The 22996-nt window shown below is 39.1% G+C and overlaps 1 protein-coding gene across 2 annotated transcripts in view; it reads right to left on the minus strand.

Moving 5' to 3' along the window:
- The window catches only part of GRAMD2B (GRAM domain containing 2B), a 112046-nt gene that overhangs the window by 75476 nt on the left and 13574 nt on the right, over nucleotides 1–22996 (minus strand). The window contains exon 1 of one of the 2 annotated variants that reach the window (XM_049873505.1): nucleotides 12895–13422. The exons of the other annotated variant lie outside the window; for it this stretch is intronic. Within the exon in view, the coding sequence (XP_049729462.1) occupies nucleotides 12895–12977 (83 nt within the window). The 5' untranslated portion in view covers nucleotides 12978–13422. Of the gene's footprint in view, nucleotides 1–12894; nucleotides 13423–22996 lie in introns of those variants that run through there. 2 annotated transcript variants of the gene reach the window in all.

The following is a 22996-nucleotide window of genomic DNA, read 5'->3' on the forward strand; positions in this document are numbered from 1 at the left end:
TAGAATAGTTTAAATTATTCTTATGCACCTCATTCACAAAATTCAGCTTCAAGTAACTTCAGGCTACTTAAAAAATTGAATTCACTCTTGAAGGAAGCGGATTTGCCAACCTTATGACTATTCAAAGAATGGAGTCCTGGCTTTGAAAGTAAATCCCTGAGAGGAATTTCAAAAAGATTTTGTGCAATTGCAGCATTGTTGGAAAATTTCTTGCGTTCCTTCGGTGACTACTTTTAAAAAGACACCATTTACATATTTTTAAAAACATATCAGTCACGTTACTTTACCGTAATACCCTGTGATTGAGCAAAGAACCCAACTGTGGTTTTTAAAAATTGGAATCTATGAATGACTGCTGAACAAATCACAGTGTAAAGTGACAACTGAAAAAATTAATTTCTCTACTGTCAGGTTTCTGCCAGAGTAAACAGAGAAGTACCTAGCAGATGGGTACCTGTACTTAATACAGGAGAATGTAACAATGCCCAATTGACAGCTAATGGTTCTCTCTCTACCCCTTCCTCTACAGAACATCATAAATCCTTTCAGTGTTAGAATTATAGAATGGAAATGGTTACACAATCGAGAAAACATACCATAAAGGTGAAGAGATCTACTCAGGTATGCACAGACACTTAATGGGAGACACTTTGCCTTCTGTTCTGTGATCCTTCTTCCTAACACTGAGGGAGGTTGCATAATTTAGTGATTTCAGGAGACAGGTTTGGGTTAGGCTGCCTGCATTTGAATTTTGGCTCTAATATTCCATCAGCTGTTACGACCTTAGGCAACTCACTGTGTCTCTGTTTCCTTATGCATAAAATGTGATCATAATAGTATCTACCTCATTATATATGTATAGATGCAAAAGCACTTTGAACAGTGCATAGTTTATAGCAATTATATCACCTAATTCCATTTAGGAGCCCTGGTGGCACAGTGAGAGCTCTGCTGCTAACCAAAAGGTCAGCAGTTCAAATCCACCAGCCACTCCTTGGAAACCCTGTGGGTTAGTTCTACTATAGGGTCTGTTGTATAGGGTCTGTCCTACAGTGTCACTATGAGTCGGAACAGGCTCAATGGCAATGGGTGAGTTTTAATCTCATTAAAGCTTTGATACATTTTCTGGAGACACCTAGTCTCTTCTTTGAAGGGAAACCAAATCTCAGAACAAAATAAAATTTTATCAACTTCATTTTCCTTATGGGCAAAGGCTTATCTTCTTTATCCTAGCGATATCCATAGCATTCAGCATGGTACCCAACACACAGAACTACTTAGTAACTGTGGGTTGGGTATATGAGCAAATTTCTCTGGTCACTGTGAATTATCAAATACTGCCTTTCTCCCAGCTCACAGGCCATTAGTATTCTTATTTCCTATGTTCTGATGAAAGGTCTGATATTTTGTGATTTCAGAAAAGGTGCTATGATTCTTTGTAAAATTTTTAGAAAATATTCTGATCAAATTATGCACAAGCTTAAGGAAACTTAACATCAAAACTGGTTCAACTTTATATACTACAGAAATTTATTATTGAAGAAGTAAGAGAGGGACCACCAGACTAAGTCCAGCACAACTAGATGGTGCCCGGCTACCATCACCGACTGCTCTGACAGGGATCACAATAGAGGGTCCTGGACAGAGCTAGAGAAAAATGTAGAACAAAACTCTAACACACACACACACACAGACCAGACTTACTGCTCTGACAGAGACTGGCAAATCCTCAAGAGTATGGCCCCTGGACACCCTTTTAGCTCAGTAATGAAGTCACTCCTGAGGTTCGCCCTTCAGCCAAAAATTAGGCAGGCCCATAAAACATAACGAGACTAAATGGGCACACCAGCCCAGGTACAAGGACTAGAAAGCAGGAGGGGACAATAAAGCTGGTAATGGGGAACCCAAAGTCAAGAAGGAGAGAATATTGACATGCTGTGGGGTTGGTAACCAATGTCACAAAACAATATGTATACTAATTGTTTAATAAGAAACTAGTTTGCTCTGTAAACCTTCATTTACAGTAGGAAAAAAAAAAAAGGAAGGAAGAGAGGGAGGGAAAGAAATACATTGTTGACAGTTCAAACTATACTCTTGGAGGGACACATACGTTGAATAAAGCATCCAGCACACTTTTTAAGTTGTTAAAATAAGGGGATGTTTTCCAATGAATTATAAAAAAACAGTACAGTCATAATAAAAGTTGTTAGGATGAATTGGTAGTTTGTCAATACTATCAACGTAGAGGAACTCAAACAATACACCCTTTACAGTGGGATCTCTCAGAACTGTAAGCCAAATAAGATGTCGATATTAATAATAACTTTTCACTTGTTCTCAGATTAGTAAGGCATGGCCTAAAAAAATAAAATGAACAAATATCTTTTTGATTAAAGCAATATAAGATAGCAAACTGTTTTTCAAGCAATGGAGAAATTAAACCAGCTGCCGTTGAGTCAATTTTGACTCATGGCGACCCCCTGTGTGTTAGAGTAGAATTGTGCTCCACAGGGTTCTGGATGACCACATTTTTGGAAGCAGATCATCAGGACTTTCTTCTGAGGATCCTCTGCACAGACATGAACCTTCAGTCTTTTGTTTGGCATTGGAGTGTGTTAAGTGTTTGTACCACCCAGGGACTTTATGGAGAAATTATATTCCTATAAAACACAATGCTACTAGTAAATTCGGGTAAAATATTGACTCACATCAGAAACACTAGAGGTTTCAAAATGATTTGTAGGTTCACAAGATAATGGTTTTCAGAATAGTCGTTAATGGTAATGGACACAGAAATTAGCATACTTCTGAAATTCTTCCCAGTTATTTAAACATGATTTGAAAAATCTAGAAGATTACATATGGCTATAAGCATATACCTGGTACCTCGCGACTATAAGGAAACATGAACATTTATACACTGAGCAGTATCTCCATTAGGGAAGAAGAGGCACGTCAACTACCATCTCACTGCCTGAGACTTCACTGGCAGGACTGGGAGAGACGAAAAGGAGCATCTTTCAGGACAGAGGAGGAAGATCATCTAGGTTAACAGTAAATTAGTATTTCTTTCTCTTTTCAACATAACTCACTATTATTTCCATCCCCCAACCCCTCTCTTAGTCCAACTCTCTTCCATCCTCTCCCTAGATCCTTATATCTTCTCCAACTTCACATTTCCCTTTCCCCACCTTGGTATCTCCTCTTTTTAAACAGGTCTCATCACCATCTATCCAGCTACTCAGAGGGTGACCCAGATATCGCTCCCTCATCTGATTAGGGGGTCTGTCTACGATCATTCAGACTAGAAGAGGGGGACTGAAGAGATAAGTAGAAAATTAAAAATAATTTGAAAACAGTTCAGTCAGAAATCAATCCCTCTCTTTTACACTACAGTCCACTTAATCATTATAAAGTATAAGGCACTGACCTCATATTTTAGATGCTTATAATCTTGTTTCTCTTTCTATATGAAAGCCCTTTCATTTCAATCTACATGATGGGCCCTTATACATTGCTGATGGGAATATAAAATGGTACAACCACTTTGGAAGACACTTTGGTAGTTTTGTAAAAAGCTAAACCTAAAACTACCACATGATTCAGCATTTCCACTCCTAGGTAATCTACTTAAGGTGGGAAAAAAAGCAAATATCCACCCAAAGATTTGCATGTGAATATTCATGGCAGCATTATTTGTAATAGGCAAAAAGTGGAAACAACCTAAATGTTCATCAACTGGTGAACAGATAGACAAAATGTAGTAAATCCATACAATGGAATAATACTCAGTGGTAAGAAGGAATGAAATACTAACATATGCTACTTCTAGGAAGAACCTCAAAAATATTGTGTTAAAGGAAAGAAACCAGACATGAGACCACATAGTGTATAACCCAAACCAAACCCATTGCTATCGAGTCAATTCTGACTCATAGCTGGCCCTATAGGACAGAGCAGAACTGTCCCATATGGTTTCCAAGGAATGCCTGGTAGATTCAAACTGCCGACCTTTTGGTGAGCAGCCGAACTCTTAACCACTACGTCACGAAGGTTTCCACATGGTGTATACTTTCATTTAAATGAAATGTCCAGAAAAGCCAAATTTAGAGATAGAAAGTTGATTAGTAGTTGGGGGGGCGGGGGGGCAGACGGTGGGAATGGAGATTAAGTGTAAATATACAGGAAGGATCTTACTGGGGGATGAAAATGTTCTAAAACTGATTTATGGCGATGGTGAACCACTTGGTAAAATACTAAAAATCACTGAATTGTTATACTTGAAATGGGTAAATTCTATGCTATGTAAAATATACCTCAATAAAGCTGTTCAAAAAAAAGTGCATCATGGGGCATAACGCTGCGTTATGAAATGTGGGAATGTAACACACCTGAGTGACCAATGAGAGTATATAAATTAGTCCACCTGAGAGAATGCAATTTAAGTTGGTTCTGCTTCCCTTCTAAGGGTAAATAGCCAAAATTTATGTTTGGATAAAAATACTCATTCTCTTTAAAGAGAAAGAAGGGATCATTATAAGGTGGCTGAGCAGGAGTCTCCAAGAACTTTGCTTTCTTCTGTTTGAAAATGTCTGAAGTCCCTGAAACAGGGCATTTAAAGAATTAGAAAAATGTCAATGGACATTTGCTGTTGGAATTTAGCAAATGGAAAAATCTCTTGGGTTTAAAGATAAGGACAGAAAAGCTTAGTGCCTGGAGGCGAAATATGGATCAAAAACAAAAGTACTGGACAACAGATGTGATAACACCAAATCGGTAAATAATATTTAAATAAGCTGCTAGTTACAAAATACTAGTGATGGCAGGAGCTACTTTTAGCATAAAGTAAAACCAAAGATGACATATTGGAATGAAAGAAATGCCTTAGGGGCTGTTACAAGTGTCCTCAAGGTCTAGCTGATGGAACGAAGGCTCACTGAATAGAACTCTGGTGCATGCTACTGTAGAAGTATATACAGGTTTATTTTAACTACATTTTCTGTCATCCCCACCCACCAGCACCCCATAGCACGTCCCAGGCCTTCAACAGTGAGGACAAGCATAGCTACAGCTTATGAAGAGCTGACAGTATGTCAGGCATTAGGCTAAGCGCAAAGGCAGGGGTAGTTCAGTGGAAGAATTCCTACCTTCCATGTGGGAGACTCAGGTTTGATTCCTGGCCAGTGTACCTCAAGTGGCAGCCACCACCCGGAGTGTTGCTATGATACTGAATAGGTTTTGGCAGAGTTTCCAAACTAAGATCCCTAGGAAAAAATGCATGGGGATCTCCTTCTGAAAAATCAGCCAACAAAAACCCTATGGATCACACTGGTCCCCATGAGTTGGCCCTCTGACTCAATGGCAGCTAACAATAACAGTTGGCTAAGTGTATTTTTTTACATTTCTCGTTTAAATTCCAAAACAAGTCTATATGAAACAGCTGACTTAATTATTCTCCTTTACAGATCATGAAACCAAGGCTTCGAGGTGCTAAGTACCTTGTCAGGGTCACACCTCTAAGACAGGGCAAAGTCAGAATTCAGCTCCTAGTTTACTAGGGCCTGTGTTCTTAACAACTCTATGAACTGCCTTGACAAATCAGCAATTTTCTGCGATATTGGCCTCCAGCCATAGAGTTGTTTTCAAAACATTTCAAACCAGAACACACTGTTTATTTTTCTCCTTCTCTTCAAACCCCTCCACTGATTGTTTTATTTTAATATAATTTTTATATTTTTCACGTTTTCTAATATGTTACCCATAAGTTTTTTCCTACCCAAAGTTTATATTAAAAAGTGAGCTAGGTAGGTTTGTCAGATTTGATGACCTGGAAATTAAAAAAAATGTACACTTACATACACACATGCACATATATACACATGTATGGACAGACATGTATATGTGATATAGCAATTCTCTTCCTTAACGGGAATTTTCAAAGTTTGAAGTAAGCATTAAGAAACTGAACTTCGTTCAGTAATTTAATTTGCCTTTGCTCTTCTTCCAATTCAAAATCAGTTCCCAACCCCAGTCTTACTCTGCTTGTAGCCCCAATGTGACATGTACAAGGAGAGTAAAGCTTGGGTGATAAGTACTTTCACTATAGGTAATTTATTTCTACTTGAATTCACAAGTTAAAGCAAAAATCCCCCCACCCCCAGTGCCAACGAGTCAATTCTGACTCATAGCGACCCTATGTCCCTAAAATCAAAATCATGTTTTAATAATATCGAGTAGCTTCATTTAAAGGTAAATGTTTATGTTGCTGACATTCACCCTCTCTTCATTACATGGAGTTGAACCATTTTCTATAATTCTTATGCTCTAAGTTATTAAATTTTAATTGTTAAAAATTCAAGAAACCACTTCACACTCACTAGGATGAGTAGAATCAAAAACATAACACAAGTGTTGGTGAGGATGTGGAAACTGGAGCCCTCATACACTGACGGTGGGAATGTAAAATGGTGCAGCCATTTTGAAAAACAGTCTGGTAGTTTCTTAAATGATTAAACATAGAGTTACTACGTTGTTTTTGTTGTTGTTACTGTTGTTAGGTGCCAGCAAGTTGATTCTGACTCATGGCGACCCCATGTATGCAGAGTAGAGCCTTTCCATAGGGCTTTCAATACTGTGACCTTTCAAAAAAAGATCACCAGGCTTGTCTTCCAAGGTGCCTCTCAGTAGGTTCAAACCATCAACCTTCTGGCTAGGAGTCAAGTGCTTAACTGTTTGTGCCACCCAGGGACTCCTAGAGTTACCACATGACTCAGCAATTCCACTTCTAGGTATATACCCAAAAGAAATGAAAACTTGTTCACGGATGTTTGTAGTGGCATTATTCACGGTAGCCAAAAAATAGAAACAACCCAAGTGGTCATCGATGAACAAATGGATAACCAAAATGTGGTATACCCATACAATGGAATGTTATCCAGCCATAAAAAGGAATAAAATCCTGATACATGCTACAAATATGAAAGAACCTTGAAAACATTATGCTAAGTGAAAGAAGCTAGTACAAAAGACCACATACTATATGATTCCATTCATATGAAAATCAGTAATAGGGAAGCCTATAGAGGCATAAAGTAAATTAATGGTTGCTCTGGGCTTTTTTTTTTCTGGACTAGAGGTAGGTGGGGTGGGGAGAATGGAGAATGGGGGAAAAGGAAGGGGCATGACAGCTAAAGTGTACTGGGTTTCTTCTTGAGGTGATAAAAACATTCTAAAATTGACCATGGTCACGGCTGCGCATATCTGTGAATATACTAAAATCCATTGAATTGTACACTTTAAGTGGGTGAATTGTATGGTATATGAACTGTGTCATTAAAAAAGCTATTAAAAATCAAAGGATTGCACAAAACTTTTTGCTATAATGTAATTCATAAGAACATGGCACCAGGATTGGAGAAGACTCATTAACAACCTGTGTTATGCAGATGACAAAAGCTTGCTTGCTGACAGTGAAGAGGACTTGAAACACTGATGAAGATCAAAGAGCACAGCCTTCAGTATGGATTACACCTCAACATAAAGGAAACAAAAATCCTCACAACTGGACCAATAAGCAACATCATGATAAACAGAGAAAAAACTTAAGTTATCTAAGATTTCATTTTACTTGGATCCACAATCAACACTCACAGAAGCAGCAGTCAAGAAATCAAATGATGCATTGCTTTGAGCAAATCTGCTGTAAAAGACCTCTTTAAAGTGTTAAAAAAGAAAGATATCACCTTGAAGACTAAAGTGCACCTGACCCAAGCCACGGTGTTTTCAGTTGTCTCATATGCATGCAAAAGGAAGACTGAAGAAGAATTGACGCCTTTGAGCTATGGTGTTGGCGAAGAATATTCAATACACCGTGGTCTGCCAAAACAATGAACAAATATGTCTTGGAAGAAGTACAACCAGAACGCTCCTTGGAAGCAAGGATGGCAAGAATATGCACATACTTTGGACATGCTATCAGGAGGGATCAGTCCCTGGAGGGTCAGCAAAAAAGAGGAAGATCCTCAATGAGATGAGCTGACACAGTGGCTTCAACAATGGGCTGAAGCATAACAACAATTGTGAGGATGGTGCAGGACTGGGCAGTGCTTCATTCTGTTGTACATAGGGTCACTATGAGCTGGAACCGACTCAACGGCACCTAACAACAACAATTTAAAATATGAAGCAAGAGAGCATTGGCCAGAAATATAGCAGCATTAGTTTTAAATATTTGTTGAAATTCATCAAAAGTAATCCTGGTCGTTACCAAATCAGATTCATGAGAGCCTTCTGGAAATAAAAGTACATCTCATAAAATGTGTGTCAAAAAAGTTAGGCTATGTTAGCACTGTCTTTGTACTGGGAACATAAAATTCAGAGTGAGAATGGTAATGAAAGCAGGGGGAAACTAGAAACTCAAGGAGGAAATACAAAGCGAAGTTATCATTTTTTTGGTCAGAAAAGGGGTACGATGTATTTTTTTTTAAATCAAATGTGCATGTTGGTGATGAGTAAATCCACAGCCTCACCGTCTAGCATGAAGGTGAGTAAATAAACCACGGCTCTCGGGCAAGCAAACGGACCTAAAAATTCTAACTGCTAATGACGGAATATTTAAGAAATTTAAAAAGTAGAATTTCCCTTGAGACAGTCAAGCTGAACGTTAACTACGAGCATATCATCCACCTTAATTAGAGGGACCTATGATCTCACCCTCCCCAGCCCACTAACAGATGGTTTTTGAAAATGATTACTTGCTAGGCCTTCTGGGAAATTCAATACAGTTAAAATGTGATTGAAGTTTAGAATCTATTTGGGGAAAGATAACTAATAACCACTCGACTAGCATTTGAGTTAAGATATTTTAACAACTTACAACAGTACTTTGTACATGCCAAACATTCAATAAATGCTAATTGTTACTTAACAGTGATAATAGTAGCAGTTAAGTTCTATGGGTGTGACCACATCTGTACAAGGTGAATGATGATAAAGAAGAGATGAGTATGGCCTGGAATGAAAATTGAAGGCTTGAAGTGAAGAAAAAATGGAGTTGATTTTAGAAGTATATTAAGAGAAAAGAGAGGGGGCTAAAGGAACAGAGGTAAAGAGAACGGAAAAGGGAAGGGAAAGAAGAGGGAAGAGGTAGGGAAAGGAATAAGGGAAGGGAACCGCCATTCATTACTACCTCTGGCATGTTGTTGTTGTATGCCTTCAAGTTGATGCCAACTCACTGTGACCCTATAGGACACCTTGCGTAACTAGAACAGAACTGCCCCACTCGGTTTCCTAGGCTGTAATCTTTAGCAGAGCAGATCGCCATTGTACCACCAGGGCTCCTTACCTTTGGCATACCTGTTCTTTAGGTATACTACCTTTTAAGTACAGGGCTGCTAGTATGATCATGTGGCTATAAAAGATATGCATGTTGACTAGTATTGGGAAATGAGGTTGGAATGGTTTATGTATGGCCAGATCACTAGGATCTTGAAAACCTGACATAGGACCCTGTTTTTTAGAGCAGGCCATGGAGTGCCGTCGTAGATTCTCAGGCAGGGGAGCAGGGCTAAAATGTAGTACAGTGGTTACAAGTTCAGGCTCTGGAGTTAGGAGACCTGGGCTTGATTTGAACTGTTCTCTTATTAACTGTGTGACCCTGCCTAGTTGTGTAACTTCTCAGGACTTCCATGTTCTTATCTGTAAAAATGAAGCCCACAATGGTAACTGCCTAACTGAGAAAATGCATGTTAAGTGTTGAGAACATTGCCTGTCACAGAGCAAGTGTTCTCAATAAATGCCAGCTACTATTACCTAGGGAGAGCCCTGGTGATGCAGTGGTTAAGAGCTATGGCTGCTAACCAAAAGGTTGGCAGTTTGAATTCATCAGCCATTCCTTGGAAACCCTATGGGGCAGTTCTACTCTGTCCTATAGGGCTGGTATGGGTCGGAATCGACTAGATCACAACAGATTTGGGTTTTTTGGTTTAGGATTACGTGGGAGGATGGGTCCTAGGTGATGAGGCCTATGTGAATGTGGCTACAGATCCAAGGGAAATGGAGTAGAGAACCATTCTAATACTCTTAGATGAAACTGTCCAACGGGAAACCTGGACTTCAACAAGACTTTGTGCTTAGTGATAATTAATCTTAGATACAAAGTTCAAAACAGAGAGGTTAGGCTGGATTTCTAATCATAAAAATTTGTCAACCTAAAATTGATTTCAAATACAGAATTGTCACACTAGTATTATCACTGTGATAATTTACCTCCCTTCCTCCTAAAATTACTCTTATTTTGATACCAAGAAAGACATTAAGAGCTCAGAAGTAGAGAATGTTTAAAATCTTAGACTGAATCAAAAGTGATCTGAGTTGGCTTGGAAGACACTTTGTAGCGAAAAACATACAAACAAAATCCAAAAAAAAAAAAAGAGAAGTTTACCAAATACCACCAAACAGATAAACATCCTAACTGTAGAGAAGATTCAGATAAAATTTTTATGGTACCTTGTCTGTGTATTTAATGTGGTAGTGGTCACACTGTCCCTCAAGGTATAAGAATATACATATATGCCTCCCACCTTCCATGTCCACCCCTAAAACTGCTCTGGGAGTTCCAATAGTACAGATTCCAAGTCGCATTGTTCCTTGTATTCCCCCACCATTATTTAACAAAAAGTAGGGTTGCTATGAGTCGGAATTGACTCTATGGCAATGAGTTTGGTTTGTTTTTTTTTGGTTTTGAGGCATTCCAATGTTTGCTGAACTGAAATGAATTTGTGAAACTGGTCAGTCCAGAAGAAGGGCTGTGTTGGGGCCTTTAGTTTCAACGTGGTTAGGCTTATTTTGCCAATAGCTTAAGAGTTTGGGGTTAAGAAACTTAATTTAAATGCTATAGTAGGCTTTTTCAATCAAAAGGATCTTAATCGAGTATCTAAACGACTGGGAATGGGGAGATTTCAAAATCTGATAGCTGTTGGGTAGGCTTGAAACACTTTGTGTAACTAGAACTAAACACTGCCTTTGGATGTGTCCTGGATTAGGAATTTAAAGTCCTAGGTTCTAGCCTTGCCCCGCCACTCAACACTCCTGTCACCTCCAATATCTACAGAATAGTGATAAGACCATCTACCTTGCCTACTCATGATTCTCCACAGAAATAAAGTATATGAAAAAACTACTAAGTGAAAAGGAAATACCAGATGTTTTCGGATAGTTCGTCATTCTGTGGAGTTGAATTATTACTATAGGGTCAGGATTTTATCCTTTGGTGAGAAAACAAAAACATTTTGTGGGGGTTATACCTAGAGCAATTTTGTCTCAATTATGTCATATCTATCACAAAGAATAAAAAGTGTCAGCAAAAGTGGACAATGCCGGCAGGGCAAGGGAAAGAGTAGCCAAGCAAAGAGATACTGGGAGAGAATATCACTGAAGCATAGGAAACAAATCAATGTAGCTAAGAAAATTCTCTTCGTTCTAAAACTTCAGCCCAAACTTCAACAGATTCGTAAATGGAACATACTTTTGTACTCACAACCCTTTGTGTGGAGCCAGGCTGAGAATTTTTTTTTTTTTTTAATGAGCAAATAGTTAAATAATGAATATGGGAGATTAATTCTTTACTATTAAAATAATTTGTCATCTTTTCACACTACTATCAATAGTATATTTTAATACAACCCCAACAACTTGGGGTTGTTTAAAAAGATAAAATTGGGCTTGTTCAGATATTTATCCGGAACTTAATAATGATGTGATATTATAACGATACAGCAAATACTGATTCTTTACATTTTTAAAATGGGAATGTTTGGGAATAACACTAGTGTAAATTTTTTTTTTTTTTTTTAAATAATCACATTACTGGGTTTTTCAGAAGCCCTCGGTGTAGTATGTTGTTGTGTGCTGTTGAGTCAATTCCGACTCATAATGACCACGTAGGACAGAGTAGAACTGCCCCATAAGGTTTCCAAGGAGTGGCTGATGGATTCAAACTACAGACTTTTTGATTAGCAGACTGAGCGCTTAACCACTTCTCCACCTGGGCTCCTTCAGTGAAGTGTGGGGAAGATAAATAAGGGTCATTACAGGAAGCTAGATAATCCTTGTGATCAAAATATTTGATTTTTTCACTTTCTTTGACCAGAAGGGTTTCCAGGTTAAATAATGTGCTAATCTTCCAATTATGCACATGAATCGTTTAAGAGAACAGCAGCAACTCAGTATTTGAAGCTTTTTTATTTTATCTGTATATTAGTGGTGCTCCCCTCACCCTCACCCTACTCCGACCCAACACCAACCCCTCTCAAAAAAATTGGGGCAACGAGTTTGTGTTAACTACCCAACCAAAGGCAGGCAGTCTTTGAGGGGAAAGACGAAGCACATTTCATGTTTTCTACTACTTTTCCTCTCTCTTGAGAGGAAGAGTGAAGGAGATGGGGGGAAAGACACCCCCAAGCTCTGAATCAAATGACAAAATAAACATCACTGTGAAGCTAATAACCAGATGGCATCAACGGGACAACTGAATCGCCACACACGTCATTAAGAAGGACAACTGACATAGATGGTAGCGCTCTGTTTCTGGACATGGCCCAGGGATTTGAATAGTTTTCCCAGATCCCCCTTGGGAATTATAAAATACCAGTTACACTTTGGGCTCAAATAATTTACATCCCCGCCGGTCTGCAAGCTACAATGCATTCCCGCTGCTGTGCCTTTACTGATGGATTTGAGCAAAAGAAAGATCCGGCGCCACAGAGTTAAAGTCACAAGGTTGTCCATGTAAAACTTTCAGAAACCATTTCGACACAAAAACTCTTCCCCTGGCAGAGGAACTTTGGGAAGCGCGCTTTCTACCGCCCTGGACGGTTTCCAGCAGAGAATACTTACTGGGTTGAGCCAACTTTGCTCTCTCTTTTCCCGAGAACTTTTGCAGGCTTTGTGTCTTCCACATCTTGCTGTATTTCAGTCATCAGGGTCGTGTCTGGAGGGCACCTTCAGACCTCCTCGCTCTTCCAGTCTCCTCCTCCGGGCTCCCCGCTCCCGGGCGCAAGCCAAGCGAGCCGCGCCGTGCCCGCCCCACGCCCTCCGCCCCTCGGCGCATCCAGGCCCCGCCGGCTCTTTGGGCCGCCAACCTGGACACGTTCGAACCGGCGCTATTGGTCGGACCGAGTGTGGAAGAACCCAGAGGGAGGGAAGGGGAGGGTCGAAGTGAAGTGACAGCCTTTTTCCCCAACCCAGGAGGCTGAGAACGAGAAAAAGGAAACCTGTTTAACTAGTCTTTCTGGGAGAGGAAGCTAATTGGTCAAGCAGGTGAAAACATTTGCCTAACAAGTTACAATGTATTTAGCCTCCTGCTAAATTGGGAGGTTTTTCCCCCCCTACCCTGATTTTAAGAAGGGGATTTTAAAAGTGGGCAGCCGGCCCTTGATAGAGGAAATGGATACGACCGAGTGGGGCTGATCTCCCAGTCAAATGCACCGTGTGGGCCGGCCTATGCCCCAGCCTAAATTATTCAAACAGGATATTGCCTCATTGGGGACTGCCCCTGGTTGCTTAAATAGGTTTATTCAATTTTTTCTGTGGGAATAACAAGGTAATAAGAGGTAGTTGTCTTTAGTGGTTGCCTGGTTAACCCTTACTAGTTCTGTGGGGGAGAGGCAATCATCAAAACCTCGTTAACAGCTTACTCACTAGGCAGCGAGGCAATAACATGAATGCCTCATCTTCCTGCCTTTGGTTGATTTGCCATGCTGGTTCCATCTGAGGGTAGAAACGGAGGTTCTGTTGGATTTTGATTTAAAGTTTGCATTTGAAGCATTCATTCATTCATTAACAAATTTTTGAGAGTTACCATCTTCCAGGCATTGCTCTATACATTCACTTGTTATGTCCAATAACAAATATGTTGGTGGTTTTCTGATTTGCTATACAATCGTTGAAAACAGTAACTAATATAAAACTGTATTGCTGAAAGCCTAATTTTAAAACATTTCAAAGTGGCAATAATAGACTATGCTTGGGAAAAGTTTAGGAGCCCTGTTGATGCAGTGTTTTACCGCTAGGCTGCTAAACGAACGGTGGGATGTTTGAACCAGTGGATGCTTCTGGAGAATTGATGATGTGGCTGTTTGCTTCCATAAAGATTTACAGCCTTGGAAACCCTGTAGGGCAGTTCTACTGTGTCCTATAGGGCTGCCACGAGTTGGAATCGACTCGATGGCAGAGGGTTTATATAAAAAACAGAATGCAGTATTTAAAAGGCAGCCACAGCAGAATGATAGAAGGAATTTTGTTACAGTGTGACAAAATAGAGACAGAAGAATATGTCTAAAATATATTTTAGGGAGCTCTTTGATTATGCGGGGCTAAGAGACATATTTTTTTTTTTTTCCTCCAAGCCTCTGGGAACATAGTTTATTTCTAGTGTCAAAGAAAAATAGCTGATGCGTCTTCCACGTATTGAAATGGCTCTGATAGAACATATCTAAACCATCCCCAAGACATTATCATTACTGTACTAGATGGTAAACAATCCCTGCCTGATAGCTTCTATTCAAACTGTTTAGAGTATTGGTCAAATGTGGGTCTCTTTTTAACACTGGTCAGATACACTGTACATCTGTTCCTAGGTTCAGGGGCAGAGTTAAAATAATGAGTATGCATATTTGGATGGAAGTTTGGTTGCAATGTACGGCCAAGTAGTTACCCAGTTTATAACATGTGGCAGGGTATGTATTTATCAGCCGACATAAGTTTATGTACAGTGCCTTCCTGTGCCTGTAATTTTACACACATTGTCTGATGGCATATGTATTAGATGATGTTGATACCCTTATCAAGATGAAACCTGGCAGCTCTGTAATAATTTAGCTACACATGATATTTAATATATAAATGCCATAAGTCAAAGAATTTCAGGACCCTTCCTGTTGTCTATTTAAGGTCAATATCAAAAGGACAAAATGGGGAAAAAAAATTGAAAGAGTTCAGAAAAGAGCCATATACTGAGGAACTTAATTATAAGACTGTGAAATAAAGTTGTAAGAATGAAAGTTGAGTAGCAGTATGTGAAGAGGATCTTTATTAAATGATTTATATCAAATGTGAAGGAAAGTTTCCTAGTGAATATAGCTAGTAAACATTAAAATAGGAATCTATAGTAGGCTATGGAATCTCCTACTCTGGAAGTCTTTGAAAACAAGGTTTAAGAAAAAAAAATTAAATAGATTGGTTTTAAACCAATGCTTCCCAATGTTTTAAACCAATGCTTCCCAATGTTTTGAACCAGTGTTTCCCAGTTTCAAGATTGGGAAACTGGAAATACTCTATTGTTCTCCTTAGGGATTAGGCAAGAACTAAGCTTACCACCTGTGTTGATAGGAGTAGGTAAAATGGTCCAGGGGCCAGATGATTGTTCAGAAACTCTAGTATAAATCAGGTTCTGTGAGAAAGCAGAAGCAATAAAGAACTCTTCCAATGCAATATTCTTTTTTTTTTAATTAAATGATGCTACATAAACCATAAATTAAAATCTACCCCAAAGTTTTAAAATATGTTTATTTTCTATACTGCAAATGTTACACGGTGACCCTTGGCAACTATCAACAACAATAACAGATGTTACATAATGGGGCCATAGGTGGTTCAGTGGTAGAACTCTCGCCTTTCATGCAGGAGGCACGGGTTTGATTCCCGGCCGATGCATCACATTCACAGCTACAACCCACCTATCAGTGGAGGCTTGCGTGTTGCTATGATGCTGAACAGGTTTCAGCAGAACTTCCAGAGTAAGATGAACTAGGAAGAAAGGTCTGGTAATCTGTTTCCAAAAATCAGACAATGAAACCCTATGGATCACAAAAGTAGGACTGGGCAGCATTTGTGCATGGTGTCACTATGAGGGGGGCCAACTCGATAGGAGCTAACAACAACAACAACAAATGTTATCTATCACAACATGTCAAGTGGGAAGGCCTAAGAGATCATCCAGTGCAATGGTTTTCATACTTGGTGTTGAGGGAGTACAGAATTTTGGGGGCTATCACGGACAGGAACTGGTATTTGAACTCAGGGCTTCTGACCCTAGTACCTACCTCCTAACACTCCTTCAATATACAACCTCTCCTGCTTCAGTTAGAGCTTTTCCATTTGCATCTGTTTCATATATTTGTGTTCTGTTTAAATTTCTATTTGGGGGAAGAAGGCATTGCCTGCCACACACAAGTGAAATTTAAAAATCAGATACCCTTCACCATTTTTCAAAGAAGAGCTTCAGCTTCAGAAAATTCAGCGACTTGGCCAAAATTATAGCAGTCTCATGAGGGTGAAGACCCAGCTTTCCTGACTTCCAGTAGGGTGCTCACGGGATTGTAGGAGAGTAAAAAAACCGAAGTATGTTAATGACAGAGACACTCACCTTGTGGGGGGGTATGTGGGGGGAGGCCCAAGACTCTCAGGCATATATAATGTTTATGAGAAAAGAAATGCTTGAATTTAGAGGAGTTCTTTAGTGGCTGCATTTTGCATTGTTACCTGTTACTGTGTAGTAACTGCGTAGTAAATTGCCTCAAAATTTAGTGGCTTAAAACAATAATTTGCTATTATCTCTCATGGTTCTGTGTGTTGACTGGGCTAAACTGGATGGTTCTCACTTGGAGGCTTTCATGCAGTTGCAATTAGATGGTGGCTTGGACTAGAATCTTCTGAAGGCTCAATTGAGCTGGATTTTTAAGATGGCTTTTTCACGCCCATGTCTGGTACATCATTTGGGATGGCTGGAACAGATGGGGACTATCTGAGCATTTCAGTCTCTCTGCATGGCCCTCCAAATGGTTAGATTGGGCTTCCTTACAACATGGCAGTCTCGGGATAGTTGGACTTTTTACTTCGTTGTTGGCTTCCTCCCAAGCATATGTTCCATGATGCCAAGGCAGAATCCACAAGGCTTTCTCTGACGTAGTTTTGGAAGTCATGTACCTTCACCACTGCTGCATTCTATTGGTCAAAGGCTTACCTATGGAGTCTACTGGCCTTCTAGTCTGGTATCATCCAGTTCAATCAATTCTAGCACCAAGGGCCAGTCAAGATTCAGGGTGAGAGAATTATGCAAAGTGTGAATACCAGGAGGTGTAGTTCACAGGGACATCTTTGAAGACCACCTGCCAAACTGCAGGTAATAGATACTTTACCTTTGGACGTGTGAGTAAATGAACATTTCTAATAGCACTGTTCTAAATGCATGAGATAAAGAAGTGAACAAATCAGGGAAAACTCATGCTGTTGTGGATTTTATATTCTAATGAGGGAGACCAAAAATTTAAGAAGTACATAAATAGTGCAATCTCAACAGATTAGAGATATAAATGAAATAACATAGAAAAGGATAGAAGTTAAGGAGGCCTATTTTACACCGGATGATTGTGGAAGCCTTTTTGTGGAATCTCAGCTGAGACTTGAATGAGAAGGAGGAAGCTATGTGAAGGTCTGCTTGCAAAGCTTGCCAGCATTTTGCAGGGAAAAAAAAAAAGAATAAAAAAGAAATGTTACTTATTCCCCCCGCCCCCCTCCCCCAAATTACTAAAAAGAAAAAAACAAATCTTTGGCTCATGCTACTTATCACTTATCTGCTAGTTGAATGCAAGGGTCCAAAGCAAATCAAAGAGATGGCATGAATTCCAGATGGTCCAGCTCCTGAGCAAGTCTGAGAACCACTGTTTATAATCCAGAGGCAACAATTTAGAGTTATGGACTCTCTTGTCTTTTCTTAGAGAAACATTCACATAGCCACTTCCTTTCCCTGTTTTGGGAACTGCTGATCACACATTCAGTATGAGGACTTCCCTCCCTTTCTCTTTCCTCCCACCCTGCTTTGGCATGCTCTATTTTCCTTCCTGTGAACTGTGTTGACAGCGCAGCCCATTGCAACTGACATACTGTTTTGAAGCAGTTAATATTTAATTATTGCTAAGGCATTTTCTGCCTATTACATATTTTCTTTATATCACCTATCCCACCAACCCAGTGCCATCAAGTTGATTCCGACTCATAGCACCTATGCTGCCCACTTTATTGCTTTCTCTGACTTTTCATTCTTTTTTTACAAACTTTCTTTATAATTTTCCTTTTTGACAATTCATTGAACATTTTGTTATCTTTTCTTTGACTCTTTTCTCTATGCACACTATTCATTTTTTAACATGTTATGTAACAAATAAGTTAACAAAGAAGGAACAAGGGAGAAGAGAAAGAAGAAGACTCCTCAGGCAAATACAAAAATTTTTCTATTTCTTTCAAGTAGATACAGATTAACTTTATGTTTATTTTTGGTTGAATCTTATAAACAGAGACTTCATTTGAAGCAAATTGTACAGTCTGTCCTTTCCTTGCATTCTCCCTTCCTTCCTTTCTTCTAACAAATGTTTCTTTCTTTCTTTCTTTTTTGATGACTTTCAAGTGCCAGGAAATCCTGGTGGCGTAGTGGTTAAGAGCTACGGCTGCTAACCAAAAGAGGTCGGCAGTTCGAATCCACTAGGTGCTCCTTGGAAACTCTGTGGGGCAATTCTACTGTGTCCTATAGGTTCGCTATGAGTCAGAATAGACTCCATGGCAACGGGGTTTTATGAGCCAGATCATATTCTGGGTGATAGAGATATAAAAATAAAAAAGCATTATGCTTGCTATAAGAGAGTATATGGTCCAGTGGGAGAGACAGGTCAGCGAATAGATGGTTACATCTATATATAGAACGTCAGCCAAGAAAAAATCATGTTCATATATATCACAACAATACACTTGGTACCAAGTGACATCCTGTGTCAAATGATGGAAGGGGGAAGGGAACGGCCATGTGATGTTTTGTGTTCTTCTGTTTTGGGTCACACACAGGTCACTCCCCAACCCCCCAACATTCACACGTATCCATACACCTTGTGGAAGGGGCCCTAGGCTGGAAGTCAGGAGAACTGGGCAGTAGTCCAAGTTCTGTGCTTTGTGCTGGAATGTGGATCTATTAATGGAATACAGCATTGCAAGTCACAGAAGTGCTGGTCCCAAGGAAAGGATTCAAGACCTCATGGTTATAGCAACCTCACTTCTTTCTGCCCTTAAATAGGCTAATTATAGAAATGAGGGAGGGAAAAAAAAAAACCAAAACTCTTTACACAAAATATTGCTTATACCAATTGCAAAATGGCAATTTTAAATAACTTCCATGAGGAGAGAGTAAATATTGAAATCTATTCACCTGGGAAGAAAAGTACATTTACTTCCTTCCTTTAGGGCTTTGAAATTTGTTGCACTACTTTCTACCTTAAAAATCATACCAGATAAAAACAAAATGTTTCCCCATGTGTTAAGGTGACAGATGAATTAAAATCAGAGTTTAATTTTTATTTTAGTAGTAGTCAAAGAAATCAAATTAAAAATTCACCTTTCCTTCATATCAAAAATATATAAATTCTCTAATTTTCTTTTTTGACAATGCCTATGAGGATATGGAAACTCTGTGGCATAGTGGTTAAGTGTTACGTCTGCTAACCCAAGGGTTTGCAGTTTGAATCTCCCAGATGCTCCTTGGAAACTCTATGGGGCAGTTCTACCCTGTCCTATAGGGTCGCTATGAGGTGGAATCGACTCAGACAGCAACAGGTTTGGGTTTTTTTTGGTATGACGATTTTGATGTCTTTTTTTCCAATCTTTTCTTTATGCAACATTATTTGTTTTTTAAAATGTTGTCAGAGGAAGATTCAGACACTGGAAATGTTCAGTCTTGTAGAATCCCAAGCCCTTAAATTGTGAGAAAACATGGTATAAATTTGTAGTAGACACTACAAAGAAGCAGGAGATGACAACTTGGTTCCTGGCTTCTTAGTTGTACTCCCCAGTTGGCAGTGCCGTATTTATTTTTCTACCCTTGAGTGTCCAAGTGATTGCAGGTGGTATCCTTCCAGTAAACAGCTCTCCTTGTTTGAGCTAATTGGGTGAGTTGTCCTGGCAATAAAAGAGCCCTGACTGGAAGGCAGAATAAGGGAATAGTTAAGAGACTGATCTGAGAATCCCAATATATATTTTACTACCAAGCCCTGCTGGTGCAGTGGTTAAGCATTTGGCTGCTAACCAAAAGGCCGGCAGTTTGAATCCACCATCCACTCCTTGAAAACCCTGTGGGGCAGTTCTACTCTGTCCTATAGGGTCGCTATGAGTTGGAATTGACTCCATGGTAACAGGTGATTACCTTGGGTAAGTGACTTACCTTCTCTAAGCCTTAATTTCCTCTTTTATGGAAAAAAATGGGATAAGAGTAGTATCTCTTTTATAAAGTCATTGGGGGAATTTAAGGAGATAATGTTTATAAAGGACTTAACACAGTATGCTAGACACTTAATTCATATAAACTATTTATAGTCATTGTCATGTTATTTCAGCACAGAAGTATTTTAACAAATTGAGGATATTGCCCCCCCCACCCCCCAGTCTATCAACCCTCAGTATCACACACTCAGCTACAGTATGTGTAGTGTATGTCACATGCTAGGGGGAGTTACTGAAGATACAGGATGTGACCTCTGTCTTCTCTCTGAGTCCTCAATCCTATTCAGGCTGATTTCCTTATTGTCAGAGGTTACGGCTGCATGCTAGATTTTAACCTTAATCTCTCTTGTCTCCTTGGCTTTTTCCCTTTTTTTGTCTTTGTCATCACAAAAGCTTAGTTTACCTAGTAAAGGAGCAATTGGAATCCAGAATTAATTAATACAAACTCTTATGGGGTGGAAGCTCATGATAGCCAGAGTGACCGTATGTTTCCTTGGGACAGTTCTGATTTAGTCTTGCTGTTTTGATATAATCGTTCGGACAATTTATTAATAGCCAGTCTATATAGTCTTGACCAAAATAAACTATCATATTGGCTCAGTTATTTAGACTAGGCATCTAATGAACCAAAATCATGAATTTGATTGCTTGCTCATCAACAGGCTTTTCTCTGTCATTCACTATATCCCTAACTTCTATTAAATGATCTGACAGTTATTAGAAGGGTGGGATAAAAACAAACGTATTTAAGAAAGTCAGATTTTCACAATTACCTGAAAAACCACTCAAAACTCATGTTTCATTGGTGTCAAATCAGAGACATCTCTTTATGTACAAAGCTAATAGCTTCATGATCAAATCAAGATTTTAAGCCAAAACCCACTGCCGTGGAGTCTATTCCAACTCATAAGAACCCTACTGGACAGAATAGAACTGCCTCTAGGGTTTTCAAGGCTGTAAATCTTTATGAAAGCAGACTGCCACATCTTTCTCCCTAGGAATGGCTGGTGGGTTTGAACCACTCACCTTTTGGTTAACAGCTGAGCGCTTTAACCACTGTGCCATCAGGGGCCCTCAATCAAGAGTTTGGGCCTGACCAATTCTTTATTATCAAAGGGCGAAGATTTTGTTCCAACCTCATTGAATCACACTTACGTAGATACTGAGGTTGTAAACAATCTAGCTTACTTCTTGAGATGCTTTCTTTAATCCCCCCTTTTTTTCCTAGAAGGAACAGGTCCTCTGACTCCTCTGCAGAAAGAACTTGAAGACCACTTCTCTTAAGCCCCAGGCTATGGTTTTAAGTTTATTACCCAGCAAGCGAATTCCTCAGAGCCTTGGATATCTAAGTTACTAAACTTCCAATGAGTAAGCTCTGTAATGAAAAACTCTAGCTCACGCCCATAAAACTCTAAAAAATCAGGCTTAGGATTCCCTTACTTTTTCATTTTCCATTTTTGACACCTACTTTATTTAAAAGTGTAGCAAGTTGTTACCTCGGGTGTATTGACTGAGAAGGGGGGCAGGAACTTTTCAGCGATGCTGGAAATATTCTTTATTGATTTGAGCAGTGGTTACATGGGTTTATGCATATGTAAAAATTCTTTGAACGTACCCTTAAGATTTGTGCATTTTAATATTTGCAAGTTAAACCTCAATAATAACAAATAAATGAAGCCAAATGAAGAGAAAACTTGAAACCTCTTGGTCCAGAGCTGACAAAAAACAGATTTGGAGTTAGTAAAGTAATAGAAAGAAGAAACAAATTGTTAACATACATAAAAGTTTTTATTTGTTTTTTTTCTGTCTTGGATACCCCTATCTTTGTCTCTTTATTTACTCTTTCGTATGGATAAGTGCTTTATTTTCTCTACCTTTACTTAATCTTTGATAGTAAAACTTCAGATTATAGCAAAAGAGATTTTGGATAGGACTCTTTTAGCCCGTTTTTATTTACATATTTATTTCAGTGTAGCATTACATTGCTTTTAACTCTTTTAACTATGTGTTTGGTTTTTTTTTTTTTACGACCTACAAAATACCTATCAAAAGCTTTCTAGACATGCTAGTTACAGTTTATGAATAGCATGTATCTTCACCTCTTGGTCCCTAGTCTATTATGTGGCTGTTTAACAAGTTAATCAAGTTACATGATCAAAAGGATCAAGAGAAGCAAACTGCATGGCAAATTAGAACCTTCTAGATTTCAAACAAACAAACAAAGCAAACAACTTTTTTTTGTTACCGTTTTACTTTCTATCTAGCCCTAAAGGGTACTCTAATAATATGTAATCAGCCATACAATGATCTGGTTCACAAGACTTAGGTGAATTCAAGAACTGCGGTCATCCGCAATTAAAGAGAAAGGGAGGGGTAAGATGAGGGGACTAAAATTAATTATGTGCCAAGCACTGTGCCTAGCACAGATCATTTAATCTTCACAGCAACCCTGTCATAGCTGGTCTATCACACCAACAAGGAAACTAAGGTTCAGAAAGGGTAAACAACTCGCTCAATACCATGTAGCTAATAATATCATTTGTATTGTTTCCACAGCAACCTCTTTCTCCACAGTGTGCTATCTCTGGTCTTGTCATAAGAAGTGCATTCTGAAACAACTGAAGATTCAAAGGGATTTTAGAGATAAGGAAACTGAAGTCCAGGGAGGTTATATTGTATC

The sequence above is a fragment of the Elephas maximus genome, chromosome 2, assembly GCF_024166365.1.
Source record: "Elephas maximus indicus isolate mEleMax1 chromosome 2, mEleMax1 primary haplotype, whole genome shotgun sequence".
NCBI lineage: Eukaryota > Metazoa > Chordata > Mammalia > Proboscidea > Elephantidae > Elephas > Elephas maximus.